Here is a 23,400-nt window from a genome sequence, read left to right on the forward strand (position 1 = left end):
CCCCCCCCCCCCCGCTCATATTTCTGTCATACACTCATCAGAATCCCACACGGTTTAACTTGGTATAACACGGCTTAACTGTCTCCCCAACTAGAGTATCTGCTCCGGGAGGGCAGGGATCTTTGTCCATTTTGTTCACTGCTCTATCCCTGGAGTCCAGGGCCTGGGACTGAACAGACATAGGAATTCAGTATCTGATGAAGGAATGGCTGACCCTCCCCTGTTCAGAACTTTCTATGGCTCCTCCCACTGGCCTGCCTGGCCCCTTCCTGGCCCCAGTAGGGCTTCTGCCCTCCTGTGCTCTCTGATCTTGGAGTTCCTCAAAATGCCAAGATCTTTAGTCCAGGCCTTGGCACTAGCCTTTTCCTCTGCCTAGTACATTCTACCTGGTCACCTCCTCAGAGCTGCCCTCATGCTCACCTCCTTCACCGGCCTCATGTCACTTAATAATTACCTGGTTAATTTGTTAACTGTCGCTATTTCCCAATGAGGCTGTGTGCTCCCAGGTGGCCAAGACTGGGCTGTTTCATTCACTCCTATAACTCCTCCTCTGGAAAGCCCTCCGTGACCCCCAGGGCTGGGGCAGTTGCCCTTCTGGGTTCCCCCATCCCAGCCCTGCTCACTGTGGGTTATCACTATCAAAGAGTCTGTCCCCACACTCGACTAGGGGCCCTAGGAAGGCAGGCTGTCATGATGATCCCTGGGTGCCCAGCTCGTGGCCCCAGATGTTCAGAAAATATCTGAACGAATGCTGCCATACGGGTCTCGACCCCACAGAAATGGTCCCGCCCTGCAGTCATTTCGGAGATGGGGCATCCGAGGCCCACACTGAGTTTTGCAGTCTCAGCTGACCCCACCTGGCATAACAGCTTAGGGTGCTTTGATTCTCATAGATGTTTCCGGCTCTCTCGAAAAGACTCTGGGCTCCAACATCCCTGCCTCCACTAGAGCGGAAATCAAGGCCGAAAGAAGAGGACGGGGCCTGGGTCCCTAGGCTGCTGATCTGGAAAAAGCGTGGGCCACGGAGGCAAGAGTTCTCGCCCCAGAACTGGTCTGACTCCCGAGGACAAGGCTCAGTCCTTTCCTTTGGACTCAGCTTTGTCGTCCAGACAGTGAAGGCAGTAATTCCCGAGCTGCAGGCGTCAGAGGGCTCTAGGAGGCCACGGGTTGTACAAATACACTCTCAATGCTACAAAAGAGAAGGATTGTTATCATTCGCCGTATTTACACATAAAACAATTTAGAATGGCGCCTGGCATCTAAGTCCTCAATAATGAGCAGTTATTCTTTGATCAGTTCCTGTTTGTGGGGCACACGTCATGAGCTCAGCACCTTTATACCTCCTTTCCCGGCTCTATGAATCTGAAATCCTGAAACCCATTCTTCAGAGGACGCGGCTGAGGCACAGAGAGGCGAGGTGATTTGTCCAGGATCACACAGCCCAGCTGGGCTGGGGTTTCAATCCAGGTCTGCCAGGCTCCAAAGACGGGGCCCTTAACCATTTCCAACTCCTTCTGTTTCTCAGATACACCTAGGTCACTCCGGCCACAGAGCCCTCAAACCTGCCATGCCCTCCGTCTGGAACATTCTCCTTCTAGCTCTTCCTATGCTGGCTGTTCAACTCACAGCTCAAATGCCCCCTCCTCAGAGAAACACAGTGACTCTTCCCACATGACTTTAGGTTCCTGTGTTCCCAGCATTTATTACTTGGCTGGAATCACCGTGTTTATTTAATCACTGGCTTCTGTTATCGTCTCTCTCTTCTCCTTTAGAAGGTGAGCCCCAAGTGACCAGGGCGGGACTGTAGAGGAGAATCTGACATATGGAAGGCCCTCAGCAAACATCTGCTACTTTAGTGCATCGTAAAAAGGTCATTTCAACTAACCTGCTTTCCTCGGCACCGCCCTGACCCCAGGGTCATCCTGACCCCTGAGGCCACAGGGGTCTGCAAGTGTGATCCACTGCAAAGACCCTCTCTCCCGCAGAAGTCCCCTACCAGAAGGGTGTTTGTCTCTTCCAGACTGGGGGATGAGGGGCAGGGAGGAAGGGATTACAGCAAAAGGATACACCCAGTCCAGCTTGAGCCGGCTGGAAGGCAGCTCAGAGCGCGCGTCGAGGCTGTAGGTGGGCGCCAGCTCGGTGGGAATCAGCATTGGCACAGGGCGCCCCCTCAGGAACATTTTCACGGAGCCCTCCTCTGCCAGGACACCCCCAGAGGTCAGGCGCCGCCACCAGCCCGCACCCCAATTCCCTCTCCCCTTCAGGCTTCACTCAACAACAACAACAAAAATGCATGGAGGGGCACCAGGGTGGCTCAGTCCGTTAAGCGTCGGACTTCAGCTCAGGTCATGATCTCCTGGTTCACGAGTTCGAACCCAGAGGCAGGCGCTGTGCTGACAGCTCAGAGCCTGTTGCCTGCTTCAGATTCTATGTCTCCTTCTCTCTCTGCCTATCCCCTGTTTGTGCTCTCTCTCTCTCTCTCTCTCAAAACTAAAGATATAAAAAAAATTTTTTTAACGCATGGGGAAACTGAGGCCAGAGAGGCAAAGGCTCAAACAGCCACGTCTCCTGACCTCCAGCAATCCCCAACCAAGCTCCTCCCCCTCTCCCCACTCACCCATGCTGAAGATAACTTCTTTGGTTTTGCTGTCAGGAAAGGGGAAGAAAAAGCGCTCTAATTAGCAGACGGGTCTGAAAAGGGGAGAAACCACTCCCCTACCCCACCGCTGCCCGGAGGTCTCTGATGAATAATGGGGGCCGAGTAAGAAGCGGAGCGCTGCCTCTCTGCAGGCCGTGTGCTTTGCTCGGTTGATCTTGCAGAGCCTAAGACACAGGCCCAGAGAGGCAGTGATCGCCAAAGATCACACAGCACGAAGTGGCAGGGACGCGATCCTGGAAGACGGGAGTCACCAGGGACCCCTCCCTCCTAATCAGCACCGCTCTCCCGGAGCTCCCCACCCCCAGTCCCACGGTGCCCCAAACTTCAAGCAGCAAGGGAAGCCGAGAAGGTTTAAGGGAAGGGGCGTGTCTCCACCTTCCCTTCGCCGGCGGAAAGGGGTGATAGTCGCGGACCTGGGTCCCTGGCGAGGGTGGGGGGAGCCCCGGATCCAGGCCCCGGGAGTGCAGGGAGGAGGGGGGCTGCAAGAGGGTCTCACCCAGCTCCAAAGCTACTCATGGCGGCGGCTGGCGGAGCTTCGGGACCGGGGGTGGAGCCGGGACGGGCTCCGCCGCTTCCGGCCCTGGGAGGCGCCCGCGCCGCCGCGCCCTGCCCCGCCCTCCGCGGCCGACCCCGGGAGCCGGCCGGTCATTCTGGGTCTCAGATCCCGGGCTGTGGGGTCCTGATACCAGGCTCTTTTGAGAGGGGTGGGGGTGGGGGTGGGGGTGGGGGAGAGTGTTGTTTGAGAACAGGACTAGGGGGCGTGTCTGCCTGAGTTCAAACCCCAGCCCTGCCACTTGCTAAGCAGTGTGGACAAATTGCCCCACCTCTGCCTCGGTTTCCTCCTTTTAAAAATGGGGGTAAAAAGAGTACCCACCTCGCGGGGTGATTGCGAGGATTATATTGGTTAATTCATGTCAAGTGCCTGGAGTAGTGCCTAGTACATAGCGTCATGGACGTGTTTGCTATTATTTGAGTGGGGTTGAAATGTGTGGTTTTTGACCCAGTTCCTGCCTTAGTTTAGCCCCCAAGCCCACTGCATCTAGACTCCATCCTTAGGTTTTTACTCTGCCCTGGGCTTCAGGGTGGTCCAGCCTCCAGAGAATTGACCACGCCCCACATTCTGACCACACCCACCTCCCCTTCCGATCCGTCCCCAGAGTTGACACCTCTCCTGATAATTGACTGCCCCTCCCCGGCCCTCTCCGCGCCTCGGGTCCCGCCAGGCATTCTGACTACTACCACTTTACAGAAATCCAGTCCCTGAGTTGAGTCTGTTCAAGGCCTCCAGGTTGGCCCCGCCTCCTGGTATTTGACCACGCCCCCTGTCGCCCCTCCCCTCTGGTCTTGTCGCAGGCTATGCTCCACCAACTAGCCTCTGACAAGCCACCAGCCGGTATCGAGCCCAGTGACCCCCACCCCAGGTTCTGATTCTGAGTTGAGTCTGTTCAAGGCCTCCAGGTTGGCCCCGCCTCCTGGTATTTGACCACGCCCCCTGTCGCCCCGCCCCGTCTCTGACAAACCACCAGCCGGTATCGAGCCCAGTGACCCCCACCCCAGGTTCTGATTCTACCCAGGCTAACACTCTGGTCATGCCCTCCAATTCCAATCATGTCCCCGCCCCCCAATTCCCCTATTCCCTGCAGAAATTCCCTTGAAGCTTCTGCCCTGGCCCCACCCCTGAGACCCAACAGGGACTCTTTTACTTAATGGCCACGCCCACAAGCCTGGCTCCTCCCTCAATTTCCACTCTGGCTCCACCCAAAAGACCCTAACCATTCGCTTCCCCGAAGTTCTAGTCCAGCCCCTTAAGGCTTGGCCACACCCCCCAATGCCGGCAGAGCCCTTGCGGGCCTTCCTCTTCGCCCGCGCTCTCTTAAGACTGGTCCCTCCCAGCCTCGGCGCTGTCCCCGCATTCTGAACTAGATGGCCCCGCTCTACGGTACCACCTCGTGGCCTGGGGCATCACCCGAAGTTCCGCATCCCCCCTTCCAAACCAAACTGGTGTCCTGGCCTCACCCTCTGTGACAGGACCCCCACCCCAGACACCTACCCTTCCTTTTTGGCGCTGCAGTTGCTGCTAGAAGATGTGGTGCGGCTGCGGGGGTCCTCGCGGCGCACCGAAGCCAGGCGCTCTGGTGACAAGCAGCGGCGGGCGCTACGAAGAGAGAGCGCATTGTTAGGGCGGAGCCTGTGAGGTTAGCAGGCCAGTGTAAGAGGAGGGCGAGAACCTCCTGGCACTTGCCATTGCCGGAGTTCGGGCCCCCGAGCCCATCCCTCGCCGTATAAACAGCCTCTGTCTCCCATATGGTCTTGGAGGAGGCTAGAGATCCAGGCTTCTGTGCCTTACCTGCGCCCAGAGGTCGCCTCCTTCTTGGGGGAGGATGGAGAGGTGGCATAGCCGCCCACGCGCCTCGGGGGTCCCGCGCCATTGAGGGGGGTCCTGGTGGGAAGGCCTTTCAAGAGCTGGCACACTGGAGGATGGGGTTCCGGGACAGAAGTAGTGAGTGCGAGGTCCGGGTCCCGACGTCTCCCCATCTCATCCCTCCAGTCTAGCAAAGATACCTGAGGCCGTGGTGCCTAAGCGTGGAGGCGCCCGGCCCTTGGGGGTGCCCCTCGCGCGCAGCGCAGCGCCCTGCTCTTCGCACGCCCTCAGGCGACGCAGCGCGTCAGCCAGCGCCGCCTTTAGGACCGCCAGCTCGTCTTCCTGCAGCTGCAGCCGCTGCTCCAGCGCCGACACGCGGTCGTCCACCTCCATGCCGCTCGTGCCCGACAGATTGTCATCTGGAAGGAAGGGTTAGCGCTGGCTGCGGAGACCACTCCGGAGCTCCAGGGCCGGAGGGGTCCGCCCCCCACCCCCACCCCTCTCCCCCCTTCCCGAGTTAAGGCGAGGCCAGCCACTCCCCCTTCCTCTCCCTCGACCTGCGGCCGGGACGCTCAGAGATGGGCCAGGAAGAGGGTTACGAGGGGGAAGGAAATCCCCAACGCTCTCAGTCCTTTGCCCCCACACTCCTCTGCCCGCCCTGGAGATGTGACCTTAGGGAAGTCCCTTACTCTCTTATTTTCTAAGATGCTCCGAGTCAGGAGCCTCTCAGCTCTGGTTTTAAGAGTCTATGACTAAGATGCTAAATATCTACGAGTGATATCAGTATTTGTTTTAAACGACACCAACTAATTCCTGGTGACACCAACGTTCTAGAATTGATCCCCGATACTCTCTGACGAATATCAATATTTTATCCCTGGGACTAAAGTTCCCTTTCTGTTTCTTAAGACTTCCCCAGCTAAAAGGTGATGCCTGGTCCCTCCCATTCCCCTTCTCTCCTCGCCGTGGGGTTCGACCCCAGAGAGTCAGTTGCAAGGACAGAGTTTCTGCGGCCCCTGGCGGTAGACTTGGGGGTTGCAGGCAGCGCATCTCAGACCCGGGAGACCCACTGGGAGATGCGGGCGGGGATCCGGCTGCCAAACTCTAGCCGGACCCTCTCTCCTGTTCCTCTTTTTTTTTTTTTTTTAATCGCTTCTGTACCCCACGCCCCAGAGTAGGCTCTCCCTCTCCTCTCCAGCCCATGGTACGGCCAAATAACTCCTCCATCATCCCCCAAACCCACACCTAGCCCATTTCCCCCAAGTGGGAAGAGCGGATGACTGAGGCATCCCTTTCCCCTCTCCCTCCCAGACCACTCATACCCAGACTCATTGCTGGCCACAACTGAGGAAGACCTGGCTCCCAGCCGGGTGGAAGTGAAGGTAGTATCATTAACAGGGACGGGGCGTGGAGGTCGCACCTGCCATCCCGAGTCGGAAGGCCGCCCCACCCGCCCGCCCGCCCGCCGGGCTCCGCAGTGCAGCCGTCGGTCCCTCCCCTCCCTCCCCCCACCCTAGCGGCCCAATCGCCAGCCCGGCCTCGCCCGCCCTGCCCCCCACCCAGCGCCACTATGGTCCGGTGCCCGGACCTGCAGAGGAAGGTGGGGGCCTCCCGAAGTCGGAGGAAGGGAGCTGTCAGGACTGAGAACTCGTAAGAAGAGGGAATCTCGGGGTCCTGCTGGTATCCCGTTTTCCACCGGAGGAAACTAAGAACGGAGGTTGGGGAGGCGCGCGGAGACTCGCTAAAGGTCACACGGTCATTAAATGAGGGGCGGGAGGGCCCAATCACCTAGTTGTGCCAGGCCCCCTCCTACCCACCTTTACAGATTCGACCCACCCCCACCTCCCCCAAAGAGAGAGAGAGACAAATTAAAACGTTATAGTGAGCTTGCGTGTGACAGGCAAAACACTTAGCAAAACACTGGCTCATGGTAGATGCTCACTAAAGCCAGAATACAATGAACCATTATTATGGTACCTACTGTTCCAGGCAACTCCAGTAATGGTGGGATTCCACCCGTTTTAGGAGGAGGGGAGGAGAAAGGGGATTGAGGCCCAGAGAGATGAAGTTACTTGTTCATGACACACAGCCTTCCGGCAGCAGAACAGCCAGGCTGAGGCATCCTGCCTCTTAGAGGGGCAGAGGAGGACAAAACAAACATTCCGGTCCTCTGCCAACTCCAGTGTGACTGGGGGGGAGTGAGCCCACAAACTGGAAGATAGTCTCCTCTGGGGGGGGGGGGGGAGAAAAAGGGATAGCATTCACCTAGGTCCTTCAGCCCCCCCCCCAGAACGACCAGCTGCATCTTGAGGCCTCGCCCCGTCCCTCCACCCCAAACTCAAGTCCTCTACTCCTTCCTGAGCACTCCCCCAGCCCTTTTGCCCAGAGACCAGCTCTGGTTTCCCACTCGTCCGCTTCTCCCCTCCCCTCTGCTCTGCCTCCTGCTCCCCCTCATCTGGGCCTGACACAGTGGCCTTTCTGGAAGGAGGAAGGGGTGTCTAGGAAGGAGGGGTGAGTCCCAGTGAGTGGGAGTGGTGGGGGCTGAGGATTTGCAGGTAGAGTGGAGGCTGAACCCTCTGGTTATCCTGCCTGGTCCCACACGCTGCCCACAAGCCAACACCAAATCCCACCTCCCCCTAATCTGTCAGTCCCTCTGCCAGAAAGAAGGGGGAGGGTCCCAGAGGATTGAGAGGGGATAGGGTAGAGTTCCAGACCTTCAGGCCTACCCCCTTCGACCCCAGGCTCCTGAAGGTTCTGCCCCCTTCTCTCCATCCGGCCACCTCGGGAGAAGGGGAGGGTCGAAGCGGGTGGGGGACTGGGATCAGGGTTTTGGGGCAGGAACCTTGCTCTGGGGTCAGGGTCCACCTGGGGGGAGAGAGGAAGGTCTTCAGCAAGGGGCGAGGATGGGGACTTGGAAGGAGGAGGTTGGGGCAGGAGGAAATGGGTCCAGCCCTGGGCGGAGCCAGGGTCGGAACTGAGGAGGGGTCTCACCGTTGCAGTATTGAAGCAGCGAGGACGTGTCGTAGAGGCCGCAGAAGGCCGGGCCGCGCTCCGCCATCGCCCCGCCACAGCCACCGCCGGCCCCCCCGGCCCCAGCCTGGGCCCGGTCCCCCCCTCCAGGCCCTGCCTCCCGTTGCCATAGCAACGCCCTTCGTTCCAGCATCCCCGGCTCGGCCCGCCCGGCATCAGGCGGCCGGCGCCGGGCCTGGCACCGGGGTCATCCCCCAGGATGCCAAGAAAGGGGGGTCGGGACACCCCCTGCCAGGCCCCCGCCTTGGACACAATCCTTGGACCGGGATTGGTTGAGCCTATATCCCCCTAGGTACCGTCTGGTCCCGCCTACAGTCTGCGCGCATTCTCTCTAGACCCCCTCCTCGCCAGTTCAGGACCAATGAGAGGCTGTCGCGCAGGCCCCTCAGCCAATAGGGATGCAGAAGGATTGGAAGGGGCAGGGCTTTCGCTGCTTTTCAGCCTAAAGCTCAGCCCCGGGCTGTGAGAGGAAGATAGGGTGGAGGAAGACACTCCCATAACCCCAAAACCTTCTCCTTAATCTTTCGCTGAGTTTCCCAAAAGCCCCCTCGCAAGACCAGGGCCTGACCCTAGAGCCTCAAATATGCCCAGATATCCACCAGCTCCGCCCTCGAACTCTTATTCTTCGAGTCCTTGTTTATTAGATGTAGGCCCGCCCCCAAACTCTTAGCTCCACCCCCAGAATCCCGCGGGAGCTGAAGTTCTATTCCGGCCCCAAGAGCCTTTGGCACCGCCCCCAAAGCCTCCGAGAGCTACAGTACTTCGCTCAGAGCCCTCGGCCCCGCCTTCTTATAGGATTAGCTCCGCCCCGGGATTTTGACTCCTCCCCCCCAAGTCTGATACCCCTCCCCAACACTTCCTTCCTCTTTCTTATGGGGGAGAGGAGGGTCCCCTTAGTTCCCCCCCTACAGCCCTCAGCTCCCACAACTTCATTATCCAGTCCGGGTTTTGACATAGGCCCAGCTGTGACTCCGGGAACACTGGCGGTGTCAGTCCGTGCCGGCTCTGATGTTGGGGGAGGAGGGGAGGGCAGAAAACCTGACAATGGATTTAAAGAATGGCGGACCACCTTCCCCCAGTCCCCACTGAGGGTCAGCACCTAGACCACGTTTTATAGGAAGAAGCGAACCCAAAGCGGGAAGAGACCTACCTCAGGACACACAGGCTTATCCTGAAAGCACTGGGCTTTGGAATCAGATGGACCTGGGGTTAAATCCTGACTCCGCCAGTTTCTGGTTGGGACCCTGAGCCTCAATGTCCACATCTGGAAAGTGGGCGGTCATATCGTGCCTCTCTCATTCATTCAAAAATGGCTTTTGATTTAGCAAAGGGGGGGAACAGGGGCGCCTAGGTGGCTCAGTTGGTTAAGCGTCTTGACTCCTGATGTGGGCCCAGGTCACGATCTTGGGTTTTGTGAGATCGAGGTCCCCCTGTCAGCCTCTGAGCTGATGGCACAGAGCCTGCTTGGGATTCTCTCTCTCCCTCTCTCTCTCTGCCCCACTCGTGCTCTCTCTCTCTCACTCTCTCTCAAAAATAAATAAACTAAAAAAGTAAAAATAAACATTCATAAATAAATAAAGGGGGGAGGGGATCTTGATGGATCTTGCAGGTTGATGGAGGAAGTAAGCCACCATGCACACGATAAATAAGTAATAATAGCTAACATTTATGAAGCCCTTACTACATGCCAAACACTCAGTTATCTTCACTGCCAGCCCTATTTTCACCACCATTTCGCAGATGAAGACATAGGCTAAGATAATTTCAGAACCTTGTATTACAGAGATAAGGAGTGATGTGATCAAGGATAAGAGGGTGAAGCTAATTCAGGGAGAGTGGGGCCAGGGTAGGTCTCTCTGAGGAGGTAACATCTGAGCTGAGCTGTGAATGACAAGGAAGGAATTATGCACGAAGTTGGGGGGGGGAAAGCTTTCCGAGCAGAGGCATCAGTAGGTGCAAAGGTCCAGAGGTAGGTATGAGTTTGGCATGTTCCTGGGGCAACAAGAAGAAGCCTGGCAGGGCTGGGGCCACAGAAGGAGAGGAGAGCGGAGGGTAGATGAGGTCAGGGAGGAGATGGGCCCACAGATACTCCAGGGCCTAGAAGGCTGTGGGAAGATGTTTGCAGTTTGGTACTGTATCCTCCGTGAGTCACAGATGTAGATTACACACGAGTACAGTGCCTGACACACGTAGGCTCACGTAAATGATGGCAACTCCTGTTCATTTCCCAGCGAACACCCACTGTGTAAGGCACCAAGATCAATAATGGGTTCAAAGCGATGACCAAAGTAGATGTGGGCCATCAACATCCTGTGATCACAGCTAGTTGTGTTATTGATCGAAACAAAGCAGGAACCCACATATCCTGCCTCCCCAACTCCCACTTCTCCCACCCTCCACCTCCGTGAGCTCAGACGCTAAGAGAGGGCAAGTCAGACTCCTGGTACAGAACTCCACACAGGCTTCGGGCTGATATGGACTGCCCCCAGAGGGGACACTAGTGGGGGCCCAGAGTTCAGATCCTGCAAGCTCCATGTGTTGGGGGAGGGGAGAGGAGCCACGGGCAGAGGAATTTAGCCTGGTAGGTTATGTGCTGGGGGGGGGGGGGGTGGGGGCGGAGAGTGACACACAGAGATAAGCCCTCGAGGGGGGGTCGGGATCCATGTGAGCGCAGTGACCTTGGCCAAATAGCTTTTGCTTCTCTGCAAAACGGGAGCCATTCCAGCACCCAAGTCCCAGGGGAGAAAAACAGGTTCAGTGAGCTCAGGCCTGTCAAGTGCTCAGCACGGTGGCTTTTGGGTACAACTAATGGAGCCAGTTTTATTACAAGTGCTTTTGCAGGGAGATGTCAAAGGCCTGGAAGACAGGAGTGGGGAGGAGAGGGCTCTGCCAGGACTGAGGGGGCAGGGCTTTCGGCGTGGCTTTGTCTTTTCTCTCTGCCTCCAGGCTTCCTTCGCCACTCTTCTCTCTTCTCTGTCTCCCTCTGTGTCTCTGTCTGGAAATGGGTTGTTGATCCATCACTTATGAGCTATGTGGCCTTGAGCAAGTTACCTCCCTTCTCTGAGCCTCAGTTTCTTCATCGGGAAGATGGAGATGGGAATACCTCTGCCGCAGGTCTGTTCCGAGGATTAAATGAGATGGCACGTGTGTGAAATGACCAATGTCTGGTACCTACTGTTCTTACTATAATTATTATTACTGCTACTGCAGTAACCTCTGTCTTTCTGATTCCTTCTTCTTTCTTTGTGTTTCTCTTCCTACCTTGCCTTCTGTTAGTCTGTCTCCCTATTTGGGTCTATGCCGGGGCTGGGAGTTCCAAGGGGGCAGGGCCCCGGGACCCCTAGCACTGCCAAGTCCAGGGCCTGATACATTAAAAGTACCCAGTAAAATGAACAGAACCCTGCTCCGTGCCAAACCAGTGTTGGGCGATGCTGGGGACCCACAAGCGACTGAGATAGCCCCAGTCCTGTCCTCACAGAGCTCACAGTCTGGGAGAGGAAGTAGTTATTTGTTGAATGGATGGATGAATGGATGGATGGACGAGCACATAAATGAGTTAACTTTGAGGTGGGCTTGGGATACTGGACAAAATTTGAGTGGAGGCACTTGAGGCAGAGAGTACTGCTAGAAAAAAGGTCAAGGGCCCGGGAAGAGTCTGAAGAGCTGGGACATCTCGGTAAAAGGGCTGAAGAGGTCAGCAAGGGCCTTGGAGGCCAGGGAGAAGGAGGCTGGGCTTCCTTCTGAGGGCACTGGGGAGCCATGGCAGGTTCTGAGCTGGAGAGGGACAGGGGCAGTTCTTGCTTTAGCGTGATCACTCTGGCTGCCTGGCTGTCCTATGGGAAGACGTGCAGATGGAAAGAAGAGGGTTGCGACCGGGGTGCCCTGGATCAGAACTGGGTCTACGGGAAGATACTAGAAACCTGGAGGGAAATGCCCAGGCCAGCCGGCTCTCCTGGACACCAGGAAAGGGGCTTCAGGGCTGGCCCCGCCACCACCAGGGGGCAGCCAGGGCTACAGGTTTGAATCTCTCAGTGTGTTTTCCCAGGGTGGGGAGGTTTACACCTTGCTTTGGAGGTGGGGGGGGAAGTTGGAGCTATCTGTGGGGCCGGCTGAGAGCCCCTCTGCTCTCCTGCCACCACCCTGGCCCCTTGGGCCCCTGGAGCCCCCACCCCACCAGCAGGAGATTATGTCAATACAGCCCCGCCGCTTCCAGCCAGGACAATATTTGTCCTCAGGATCTGGGGAGGTCGCTATGGAGACGGGGCTGCAGGGTGGGGGGAGCACCCCCTCCCGGCAGAGGGCGAGGGGTGCTGGGCATCTCTGCCTCATCTCTGTCTGATTGTGTCTGAGAGTTTCCCCCCATCCTGTCTGCCTTTCACGTTTCTCTCTCTGAACCATCTCCTCATCTCTGTCTCTGTCTCTGGATACCTGTCTGTGGGTCTCTGTCTCTCAGGCCTCATCTCTGTGGGTCTCTTGCTCTGTCCTTTACTGTCTCTCTCTGGGTCCCCAGCTCTATGCTTCTCCGTGGCTCTAGCTCTCTCTGGGTTTCATGTCTCTGTATCTTGGTCTGTCTTTGGGGCTTTGTCTCTGTCTGTCTCTGGGATCCCATGTTTGTGTTTGTCTCTCTAGGCCCCTGTCTCTGGATCGCTGTCCCTTTCTGCCCCTGGGTTCCTGCTTTCTCTGGATCCTGTGTGTGTGTGTGTGTGTGTGTGTGTGTGTGTGTGTTTGTGTGTGTGTGTGTGTGTGTGTGTGTGTGTATTTCAGGCCTCATCTCTCTGCAGTCCTGAATCTCAGGGGGGCCATCTCAGCCTCCCATTTCTGGCCTCAGTCCCCACAGGGTGCCCCCTGTCCCCATCTCTCTCTGCCTCATTTCTCCTGTACCATCTGCTGGCACACCAGGCCCCTGCCTGCTCCCCACAGGCTCTGCTTGGCTACAGCCCCAGCGGGGAAGGCAAAGACCTTCCAGCTTCTTCCTCACGACCCCACCTTGCCTGACTGCCTCCTTTGGGGGTGGGGTGATGACAGGCACAGAGACCCAGGACCTGGGGGGAGCAGAGGGCCAGGCAGGGTCCCAGGCACCGCCCCTCCTGTGCACCCTGTGCTGGGTTGTGACCGGTTCCCCCGCAGGGGACCTCCAGACTCTGAGGGCTGATGAGAAGCTCCAAAGCCACAGCAGCGTCCTGGCTGGTCACCTCTCCTCACGGCCCATTTTTCAGGCTCTCTCTCCCTCCACCCTCCCCCGTCTTCCTCTCAAAGTGGCCATCGCTCAGTTTCTGCATGTTCTCTCTCCCTCTTCCCCTCCTCCTCTGTACCGCCCCCTCGTTGCCTCTGTTTCTCCCTCCTTGTCTCCCTGTGTACTTTTCTCTGTTTGTCTCTTTCTCTCTCTGTCCCTGTCTCTCTTGGTCTCCTTGTCTCCATCTCTTCCTGTCTGTCTGTCTCTGGTCTCTCTGGACCCTTGGTTTCTTTTCCTGTCTCTCTCACCACCTAAATTCCACTCCACTGCTCCCCCCTCTTCTCCGGTCTCTCCTCTCCCCCTTTCCAGCCTCCCCACTACCTTCCCAGCTCTAGCTGGGCACCACCCCCCCCTCCAGGCTCTCTTGGGGCCCAGGAGAAACGCCCTCCCACCCCCAGCCTCTCCCCGAGGTGCTGGGCTATCTCAGACCCCTCTCCCTCTCCACCCCGCCAACCGAGCCTTTCCCAGGACCCAGAGGGCGCCAGGAATGTGGGGCAGAGAGCAAGGAGGCCACAGCTGGAGGCCAGAGAGCCAGGACCCCTCCCGGTCACCCCTTCTCCCAGACTTGTCTCCTTCCAGCCCCTGGTGCTGGACCTGGCCTCCCCCTACTCCCTGCCCCTGCTGGGGCCTCTGGGCCTCAGTTTCTCCTCTGCAAAGTGGGCAGACTCACCTCTGCCCCACTTATCTAATAGGTCCCGGCGGGGGGGGGGGGGGGGGGGGGGGGAGGGTGTGCTCCTGAATGTTACTAGTTGACTAACGTGCACGAAGTGTGTCGCAGTTTGTACTAATGAGGGATTTGCACCTTGGGAACTGGGACTCAGTTTCTAAGGCTTCCCCCCGTCCCGTACAGACGTTTTTAGGCAAAGGAAGAGACTGGAAGCGGAGACCATGCCAAGGTGTGTGATTCTGTGGTGATGGGGACCACGAGACCCTGTGAGCCTGTGGGTTTTGTGTCCTCGGGATGTGGCTGTGGACCCTGGTGACTTAAGTGAACTGTAAGAGCATTGGTGGGTATGGTTGTGTGACCTGTAGGTCGTGGCATTAAAGGATGATGTGACAGGGTGAAAAGCCACATCACGGTGGGTTTATGTCACCGACAGTCATGCGTGGAGCCTTTGCTGTATGCCCGAACCTGTGCTGAGTGACACTGGGGACCCAGCGATGACCGCAAGGCCCTGGCCAGGTCCGCAAGTTGCCATAGGCCAGTTGGAGAGACAGAGGTGTCTGTGACGTGACCTAGTGATTGTGTGACAGTGCATGTGACTGACACGGTATCCCCGGGGCTTCGCGAAGACGTGACTGTGTTGCTAGGTGAGTGGAGGGGTCTGCACCCGGGGTGCACGTGACTGTATCACCGTGGATGACTGTCATACCTGGGGGGAAAAGACCTTGGTTCTCTGAGGGTGACCCTGGATTACACAGCTGTAAATGACCGGCGGAAAAGTGTTCAGGGAGCCACAGCGTGTGACCGTGCTATGCCTCTCCATGGCTCAGTGGATGGGACCTCGTGTGACACCGTGTGTGGCTGCGTGACTGCGGTTGTGTGTGACGGCTGGGTGCGATGGGTGGGACAGCGTGACAGACTGTGACCCCGGCTCCCTGGCTGCTGTTGCACGTGACTCTGAGCGACTTTGATACTCACACGCCACTGGCCCCCTGCTCTGGGTCTCTCCAGAGCTCCCCCCTCCTACTCCCCGGCCCCGCCCTCTCCCACCACCCCGGGCTGTCACCTCCTCCAGAGCCCTGGTGAGGCAGTGGAGGCAGCAGCAGAGGCAGCCACAGCGCCCTGGAGTGAGTGACCAAGAGCAGATCTGGGGACAGGTGAGGGCTCCCCCAATCCCAGCCCGTTCCCCTGCCCCTATGTCCCGCTCGAGTCTCTGGGTCCCTCTTTCTCTGTTTCTTAACCCACGCCTTGCTGTCTTTGTCTCTCCGTGCCCACGGTCTCTATCCTCCTGTCTGTCTCTGGGTATCTCCGTCTCCAGGTCTCCCAATCTCTGTTCAGCCTATCGCTGAACCTTTATCTCTCCTTGCCCCATTCTCTGTGTCTCTCTCCATGTCTCTCTCCCCTCTTTGTCTCCTTGCCCACATTTTTGTCTTTTTCTGTCGTTTGCTCTCTGGTCGCATTCCCCGCAGTCTCTGTATTTCTGTTTCATCCATTTCTCGGGCTCGTCTGAGATCTTCCCCTGCCCACCCCCCTTTCTCTACATGGTGCTAATGTGCCAGGTATTGGGGTCAGACGCATTTCCAGGCATCTGGGTCCCCGCAGACCTAAGCCCAGGCTCTGACTCCTCTCTAGTCCCTAGGGAGAGGGTCGTTCCATCGACTCGGCTTTCTCCGGATCGGGCAAGGTCTATAAGGTCGAGTCCCCATCTGTCATTTGAAAACCCCGTGGGCTGGGAGAGTGGGAACTCCGAGGGTCCTTTCAAGCCCCGTGCCTGACGATTTCTGTGACCTCTTCTCCGAGGCAGTCCCCAGGTTTCCCAGAGTCTCTAGGTCTAGACTCCGGGTGACATTAGCGCTTCCGCCCTGTCGAAGCAGCTCTAAGGCAACCGCGCCCTCAGCAAACACCCCCCTTCCACCGCCGCTGCCCCAGCAACACTTGGGGGCGGGCCTGGGGATCACGTGTCGGATCTCGGCCTCGCCCCCTCGCCCCCACCCCTTCCGTCGTCACTCGTGGGAGCGGAGTGGGGGGCGCTGCCTCCCAGTCTGCAAGTTTGAGTCCCAGAGCCGATGGCGCTGGGGCCGGAGGGGAGGGCGGAGGCTCCTGACTCTACCCCCTGACCCTGCAGGCCCCTGACTGCCCCTACGTGATCAGACCCTTGGTCCCCCTCTCCCCCCATGCCCCACCGTCCTCACGATGCTGAACGGTCCGCCTTGGCACCTGCTTCTACCGCTACTCTGGTCGTGGGGGCCGCTGCTCCGGAGGGCGGAGGTGAGGACCCGAGGAGCCACAGGAGTTCAAGCCTGGGAGGGCGGTCTGGGGACGGTTTTAAGTCTTCCCCCACTGCAGAGAGAGTTTTAAGGCTGCCCCGCCTGTCCAGATTCAAGTTGTTTCCCCCTCAAATTCCCCTGATGATTTCCAGCCACTCTTTCCCCTAGTTTTCCTGGCGGTTTTCAGCCCTGCCCCCACCCCCACCCCCAACTTCCCGGCCTAGGCACCCCCGAAGACTTAGAAGAGGTTTCTAAGCCACGCAAGACTCCCGGACAAAACAGGGCAGCCTCTTCAGGTCCCCGCAGGGTGTTTTTGGCCCACACGAACCGCGCTGCCTGGGAGGGGGGGTCGGTCGCGGGGGGGGGGGGTCCTCCCTCCTCTCTTTCCATAGACAGGCTCTGTGGGGCAGACGGCGGGGGAGCTGTACCAGCGCTGGGAACAGTACCGTAGAGAGTGCCAGGAGACGCTGGAGGCCGTGGACCCCCCAGCAGGTGTGACTGGAGGCGGGAACTGAGAGCAGGGGGAGGACCAGGGCTGAGAGGCGGGCGCTTGAGGCGGGGCTAGGACTGGGGGGCGGGGCCTGAAGGAAGGCTGGGGTCGAGGTGGGCTGGGTCGCAGAGGCCTGGGTGATGCTTGGCCTCGGCGGGAAGCATCGAGACCTCAGTGCTTGGAGAGACTCGGGCGTAGCTCGTTTGAGTGGGAGCCGCCTGAGAAGCAACTTGAAGTGGGCGGGGGTTGGGGCGGGGCTGAATCCGGTGGGTGGAGCCTAAAGTGGCCCGCGAAGGGGCGGGGCCTGGGGCCTGGTGGGAGGGGCCGTGGCAGACCGCTCCGGGTGGGCGGGGGTAGGGCAGAGCTTGTTGGTGGAAGGCGGAGAAACTTTGCGCTGGGTCCAGCCGGTCCACCCGACGCCTGGCCCCCACGCCCACCCCAGGCCTCGCCTGTAACGGGTCCTTCGATATGTACGTCTGCTGGGACTACGCTGCACCCAACGCCACCGCCCGTGCGTCCTGCCCCTGGTACCTGCCCTGGCACAGCCACGGTGAGGTGCCCCCTGGACCCCGCACCCCCCGACAAAAATAGATCCTAACCCTGCCCCAGACACCACTCACCCAAATCTCGCCTACGCTTGATCTCCTGCTCCTTTCTGTCCGGCTGGGTGTCTCCTTCTGCCTGACCAAGCTCTGTCTCTGTATCTCTCTGAGAGCCCCTGGGTTCTTATTTTCTCTCCTTTTCCTTTTCCTTTTCCTTTTCCTTTTCCTGAGTCTGTCTTTGGGCGTCTTGATCTTCCTCTCCTAACCAGCTATGTGGCCTAGAGCAATTTATTTAACCTCTTTATGCCTCAACTTCCTCATCTGTAAAATGGGGTTGATAATAGTACTCTTGTCTTTCTGTTTCTCTCTCTTTCTCTGTGCCTCTGACCCCCTCCTTTGTTTTTTACAGTGGCTACAGGCTTTGTCCTCCGCCATTGTGGCAGTGATGGCCAATGGGGACCTTGGAGGGACCATTCTCAGTGTGAGGACCCAGAGAAGAATGGAGCCTTTCAGGTAAAGAGCGGTGAGGGATTCAGGTTAGGATGTGCAGGGAGAGATGAAAAGACAGCTGTCTCGGGTAGAGCCTGAAACCCCTTGTACTGTTGAAGATAGAAACCCAACTTAAACTTGCATGATGGAGAAAGAAAGAGAAATGTATATTGGCTTCTGTGATTGAAAAGCATTAGGCCACAGTTTCAGGCACAGCTGGATCTAGGCGCTCAAATGCTGTTGTTGGAAATCTCTCTGTCTCTCACTACACCATGACTTTGTTTTTCTCTGTGCTGGTCTCATCTTTTCCGTGGGGTGAAAAGTGTGGTCCCCGTTAACGAACACCAGGCTCACATCCCACCAACCAAGCAAGACGGTGGGGAGACTGCATTTTGCTCTCCATAGCTCTAACGAAATGTCCCAGGACTGACACTTATTGGCCTGTTTTGGGTCGCGTCCGCCCGGCACACTGTGTAAGGGTGTGTCTGTGTGTGCAGGGGGGTTACATAGAATGCTCTGATTGGCTGGCTGGTCACGTGCTCAGCCCTGGACTGAGGGGCGGAGTCAGCCCCACCCAAAGAGGGTAGATGGATCCCCAAGGGAAAATTGGGAAGCTGGGCGGGAACAAAAAGCAGGGCCCCTTTCTGGCCCTGGGGGAAGCACTGAGCTCCGTCCCTGTGTCCCCCTGTCCTCCTGCACCCCACCCCCACCCCGGTTTAGGATCAACGGCTGATTTTGGAGCGGCTGCAGGTCATGTACACCGTGGGCTACTCCGTGTCCCTGGCCACACTGCTGCTGGCCCTGCTCATCTTGAGTTTCTTCAGGTGGGACCTCCAGCCCTGAGCGGCAGCGGCAGACGCTGGGCCTCAGTTTGCCCAGTAAGATGGGGTGGTCAGGCTCCACGACCAACCGGCATCCAGCAAGCGGTTCTGTGGGAAGGGCTGGGAGGTGACTTAAGGGGTTCTCTGGGGCCACGGACAGGTCTCCAGGGGTCCCCAGCCTGCCTCCTATCTCCCCTAGGCGGTTGCGCTGCACTCGAAACTACATCCACATCAACCTGTTCACGTCTTTCATGCTGCGGGCGGCGGCCATCCTCACTCGAGACCGTTTGCTACCTCCTCCTGGCCCCTACCCTGGGGACCAAGCCCCTGTCCTGTGGAAACCGGTGAGCGTCGTCCCGCTCTTCTCAAACTGGGGTTCTGCCTCCTCAGCGTCCTCCATCGTTGGCCCCCTCACCTCCTGTATGGGACTTTTCCATTCCCTTTCTCTCATTATCTCACCCCTCCCGGGACTTGTCCACCAAGGAGAGAGTCCCCTTGCCGGAGGCGGGGCGTGGCAGGATGGGAGAAATTAACTGGGCGAGCGGGGGTGCGGGGGTGGGGTGGGGCGGGATTCGGTAACACACCAATTTGTTACTGAGAGACAAAGGTGGGAGAGGCTAAGGGTCTGGGGGCCCGGGTGAGAAAAAACTTTGTGGTCGCGAGATGGGCCATACCACTTGTTAAGAAGCCATGGGGTGGGAGAGCCCATGTGCTGGTGGGACCAGGGGGATGGGATGGGAGAAACCTTTGGATAGGGCAAGTAGTTAAGTTCAATTTTTAGGAGGTGGGGTGCGAGAGGCCATATTTGGGGGAGGGAGGATTGGGGAGGGACTCTGATAAGCAAGATGGGTGATACCAAGTGTCAAAGAGGTTAAGCGTGGCGTAGCTCGCACAGGGGAAGAGAGCAGATGAGGGAAATCGACCACTGGCTCCATCCGCTGGCGGTGCAGAGAGGGAGGTGGAATGCTTGATGGCGGGAGACGGAGGAGGAAGACTTGGGGCCCCCCTGGAGGCCTTGACTGCCCCCTCCCCCGGTCTGGCCACTCCCTAGGCCCTAGCTGCCTGCCGCACGGCCCAGATCGTGACCCAGTACTGCGTGGGCGCCAACTACACGTGGCTGCTGGTGGAGGGGGTCTACCTACACAGTCTCCTGGTGCTTGTGGGAGGTCCCGAGGGGGGCCACTTCCGCTGCTACGTGTTCCTCGGCTGGGGTGAGCCCCGACCCTGTCCTCTGCCCAGCCCAGCGCGTCTCCACTCTCCCGATTACCCCGCTGGTCTACCTCAGGGGGTCTCCTCCCCTCTCTGGGTTTTTGCCTCCCCACCCCGGCGGGGGAAATTCCGCGGGTCTTGGGCCTGGCGGGGCCCGTGCGCGCGCTGACGGCTGCGGCGGGGTGGGGGGCGGGGGTCGGGGTCTGCACAGGGGCCCCCGCGCTTTTCGTCATTCCCTGGGTGATCGTCAGGTACCTGTACGAGAACACGCAGTGAGTCTTGGGGTCTGGGGTGGGGCCTGGGAGGTGGGCGGAGCTTTGAGGGACGCGGGCGGGTTGTGATGGAAACGCGGGGAGGTTCGGATGGCACGTCGGGGCTCGGAGGGAAAGGGGCTTGGTGGGATCTAAAGGAACGGGGAGCTAGGAAAGGTTGTGTGCTGGAACGGGGTGGGGGGGGGGGCGGAATAAGGGCGGGGCCTGGATCGTAGAGGGCGGGGCTTTAAAGGAACGTGGGTGTGGCGTTAAGGAAAGTGGGCGGAGCTGGCGAAAGGGTGTGCGTGATCCCGAGGGTCCTGGGGTTTTCTCTTAGCTCTCTACTCCCTCTCCCACCAGGTGCTGGGAGCGGAACGAAGTCAAGGCCATTTGGTGGATCATACGCACCCCTATCCTCGTGACTATCTCGGTAAGGCCGACCCTGCCTCCTCCGGGCCATCCTCTGGAATTCCCCACCCTGGGAAACTGGGCGCCTCCTGTCCCCCGGGACGGGATGCGGTTGGCTCAGCCTCTGTCTCTCCCTGCAGATTAATTTTCTCATCTTTATTCGCATCCTTGGCATCCTCGTGTCCAAACTGAGGACGCGACAGATGCGCTGCCCGGACTACCGGCTGAGGTGAGGCAGGGTGGCCGGGGACGGAGGGAAAGGGGCGGGACGCGAGAGGGAGGAGGACCTGGGGCTGCGGGACCACTGCCACCCTCCGCCAACAGGCTGGCTCGCTCCACGCTGACGCTGGTGCCCCTGCTGGGCGTCCACGAGGTGGTGTTTGCTCCCGTGACAGAGGAACAGGCCCGGGGTGCCCTGCGCTTCGCCAAGCTCGGCTTTGAGATCTTCCTCAGCTCGTTCCAGGTGCTAAGGCGGGGTGCAGGGGGTACACCCTTCGGCCTGGGGCCCTCCTCCCCAGAAGGGGCGGTGGGGGGGGGGGGGCGCTACAATCGTCCACCGATGCAGCCACTGAATGCAGTGTGGACACATGAACACGTTCCTCCATTCTGTGCAGGGTACTGAGCTAGCTCTGTCCTGAGCTGGGGAGGCAGCTGGGATGGGGACAGTAGACCAGGTGGCTTAGCAGTACTGCCTTCTGGGGAAGATGGAGGGCTTTGCAGCAGCACAGGGGCTCCCAGGGCTTCCCACCTCCATGGCCTTCACCTAGAGTCTGAGCTAGGGTGGGGGTTAGATGAGGTGCCTGGGGCTCAAAATGTAAGGAGGCACTCACTCCAGAATTTAGGGCCAACCCTGCCTGCACTTGTTCTGCCCCAGTAGCCACCTGCTTTTCCTTGTTGGGCCTCAGTTTTCTCATCTCTAAGTGGGAACAATACGAATCTCACCTCACAAGGCCGTTCCTTCATTCAATTCAGCAAAAACCTATTGAGTGCTTACCGGGTCCCAAGCCATCTTCCAGGCTTACTATGGGGATACGGCCAGGAACCAAGTGGTTCCTACCCTCTAGTGGGAGAGACAGATGCTAAACATGCCATAGGAGAAAAATCTACCGAATGTCGGATGGGGAGACGTGCCCTGAGGGAAATAGAGGGGCAGACAATATATGGGGTTATAGACAGGGGGCCAGGGAAGGCCTCGCTGAGAAGACATACGTTGGAGGCGAGGGAACGAGCCAGGCAGATATTTGGGGAAGATGTTCCAGGAAGAGAAACATGAAGTGCAAGACCCCTGACGTGGGCGAGAGTACCTTTCATGATGGAAGAAGGCCAACATGCCTGAAGCGGTGGGAGCCAGAGGAAGCAAGGGGGAGATAGCCCAGAGAGGCGAGGTACCCGGGCAGTGAGTACCTTGGCTTTTCCTTGAGTGGGTCGGGAGCCAGCGGAGAGGGATGTGATCAGAGTTAGAGTTTATTTTAAAAATTTATTTATTTATTTAGAATAAAAAGTTTTTAATGTTTATTTCGGAGAGCGCGCGCCAGGGGGGAGGGGTAGAGAAAGAGGGACACAGAACCCGAAGCAGGCTCTGAGCTCCGAGCTGTCAGCACGGAGTCCATAGCGGGGCTGGAACTCACAAACTGCGAGATCATGACCTGAGCCGAAGTCAGGTGCCCAACCGACTGAGCCACCCAGGTGCCCCTTAAAAAAATCTTTCTTAATTTAATTTTTTTTTTTTTTTTTTTTTAGGAGAGAGTGAGAGAGCTAGTGGGGGAAGGGCAGACAGAGAGAGAGAGAGGGAGTCAGAGGTTCCAAAGCGGGCTCTGTGCTCACAGCAGGGCTCGAACTCAAACTGTGAGATCATGACCTGAGCTGAAGTCAGATGCTTAACCGACTGAGCCGCCCAGGCGCTCCAGAATTGGATTTTAATGGGATCATGGAAATTAATGAGATTTATAATATCTTAATAACAAATGATTGATTTGTTAGTTTATCAAGTAATTTATTCGTAGTTATGCATAGTTTGGATCTTAAGTTTATATGTAGAATGTATATATTTATAGAAATAGATAAGTGTCAAGTAAAACTAATTTATTAACAACACATAATATATTTCAACACGAGGGGCCAGGAACCAGAGCTTCTTGCATATTTGTTACCTCAGTTCTCACAATCACCACTCTATTATAATTACCCCCACTTTCCAGATGGAGAAACTGAGGCACAGAGGGGTTAAGTACTGGCCTAACTGGGTCGGAAAGTGGCCAAGCAGGGTATCCTATCTAGGCGGCGGTCCCCCTGTTCTCAACCTGATCGTTCAGCAAACAGGAGAGGGCGGAAGGCGTTCCGGGGCCGGGAGAAAGTGACTGAAATAGTCTAGGACCAGGGTGGCGGCAGCCGAGGTGGTTTGGGACCTGCTAAGGGTCCGAGCCCTTGAGGGGGTATCTGCCATCCGGCCCCCACTCTCGATTGACCCCCGCGCCTCCTTCCGGCAGGGCTTCCTCGTCGGCGTGGTCTACTGCTTTATCAACAAGGAGGTAGGGAGGGACAGCCCCGGCTCGCCGCCCGCGCCCTCTGGTGGCCGCGCAGGGAACGGCGCGCCCGGGGCCGCCTCTGAGCGACGTTCCGTTGCAGGTGCGGGCGGAGATCCGCCGCTGCTGGCATCGCTGTCGCCTGCGCCACAGCCTCGGTGAGGAGCGGCGCCAGCCACCGGAGCGCGCCTCCAGGACCCCGCCGTCGGGCTCAGGCCCCCGCCCGGTCGCCACTGACCGCACCCTGTCCTTGGGGACCCTCCCAGGGCCTGGGAATGAGGCCAGCCGGGGCTTGGAAAGTCACTGCTAGGCAGCGGTCCATTCGAGTTAGCACGTATTTATTGAGCGCCTGCTGTGTACCAGGTCCAGTGTGGAGGGCACTGGGGAAATTGGGGTGGGGGTGGGAGGGGGGAAACAGAAGAAAAGGTCCCTGTTGCAGCTCACCAATGAGTG

The 23,400-nt window shown here is 58.2% G+C and overlaps 2 protein-coding genes across 2 annotated transcripts; one reads left to right on the forward strand and one right to left on the reverse strand.

Annotated features, from left to right (window-relative positions):
- Positions 1-48: 48 nt before the first annotated feature.
- Positions 49-5,485, reverse strand: LOC125918492 (echinoderm microtubule-associated protein-like 1). The gene is made up of 5 exons (XM_049624477.1): positions 5,222-5,485; positions 5,007-5,130; positions 4,710-4,814; positions 2,618-2,646; positions 49-2,197 (listed from the first exon to the last, which is right to left on the reverse strand). The coding sequence occupies exons 1-5, from the start codon at positions 5,412-5,414 to the stop codon at positions 1,881-1,883; spliced, it is 768 nt and encodes a 255-aa protein (XP_049480434.1). The 5' UTR covers positions 5,415-5,485; the 3' UTR covers positions 49-1,880.
- A 10,421-nt stretch (positions 5,486-15,906) lies between these two features.
- Positions 15,907-23,354, forward strand: LOC125918493 (gastric inhibitory polypeptide receptor-like). Its single transcript, XM_049624478.1, has 13 exons — positions 15,907-16,216; positions 16,608-16,707; positions 17,148-17,255; positions 17,657-17,760; positions 18,457-18,560; positions 18,757-18,901; positions 19,609-19,768; positions 19,978-20,038; positions 20,378-20,447; positions 20,566-20,654; positions 20,750-20,888; positions 22,912-22,953; positions 23,051-23,354. Exons 1-13 carry the CDS (start codon positions 16,142-16,144, stop codon positions 23,255-23,257), a joined length of 1,404 nt encoding a protein of 467 aa, XP_049480435.1. The 5' UTR covers positions 15,907-16,141; the 3' UTR covers positions 23,258-23,354.
- Positions 23,355-23,400: the final 46 nt, after the last annotated feature.

Source organism: Panthera uncia, unplaced genomic scaffold (assembly GCF_023721935.1).
Source record: "Panthera uncia isolate 11264 unplaced genomic scaffold, Puncia_PCG_1.0 HiC_scaffold_892, whole genome shotgun sequence".
Lineage (NCBI taxonomy): Eukaryota > Metazoa > Chordata > Mammalia > Carnivora > Felidae > Panthera > Panthera uncia.

What these genes read in the sequence shown, in the direction of transcription:
- LOC125918492 (XM_049624477.1), bottom strand. Translation starts at nt 5,414, where the DNA reads ATGGAGGTGGACGACCGCGTGTCGGCGCTGGAGCAGCGGCTGCAGCTG. An exon ending in CTTAGGCACCACGGCCTCAG is followed by an intron (nt 5,131 to 5,221) that starts GTATCTTTGCTA and finishes CCCATCCTCCAG; the next exon opens with TGTGCCAGCTCTTGAAAGGC. An exon ending in TGCAGCGCCAAAAAGGAAGG is followed by an intron (nt 2,647 to 4,709) that starts GTAGGTGTCTGG and finishes CTTTCCTGACAG; the next exon opens with CAAAACCAAAGAAGTTATCT.
- LOC125918493 (XM_049624478.1), top strand. Translation starts at nt 16,142, where the DNA reads ATGCTGAACGGTCCGCCTTGGCACCTGCTTCTACCGCTACTCTGGTCG. An exon ending in CTACGTGTTCCTCGGCTGGG is followed by an intron (nt 19,769 to 19,977) that starts GTGAGCCCCGAC and finishes GGGTCTGCACAG; the next exon opens with GGGCCCCCGCGCTTTTCGTC. An exon ending in TCTTCCTCAGCTCGTTCCAG is followed by an intron (nt 20,889 to 22,911) that starts GTGCTAAGGCGG and finishes TCCTTCCGGCAG; the next exon opens with GGCTTCCTCGTCGGCGTGGT.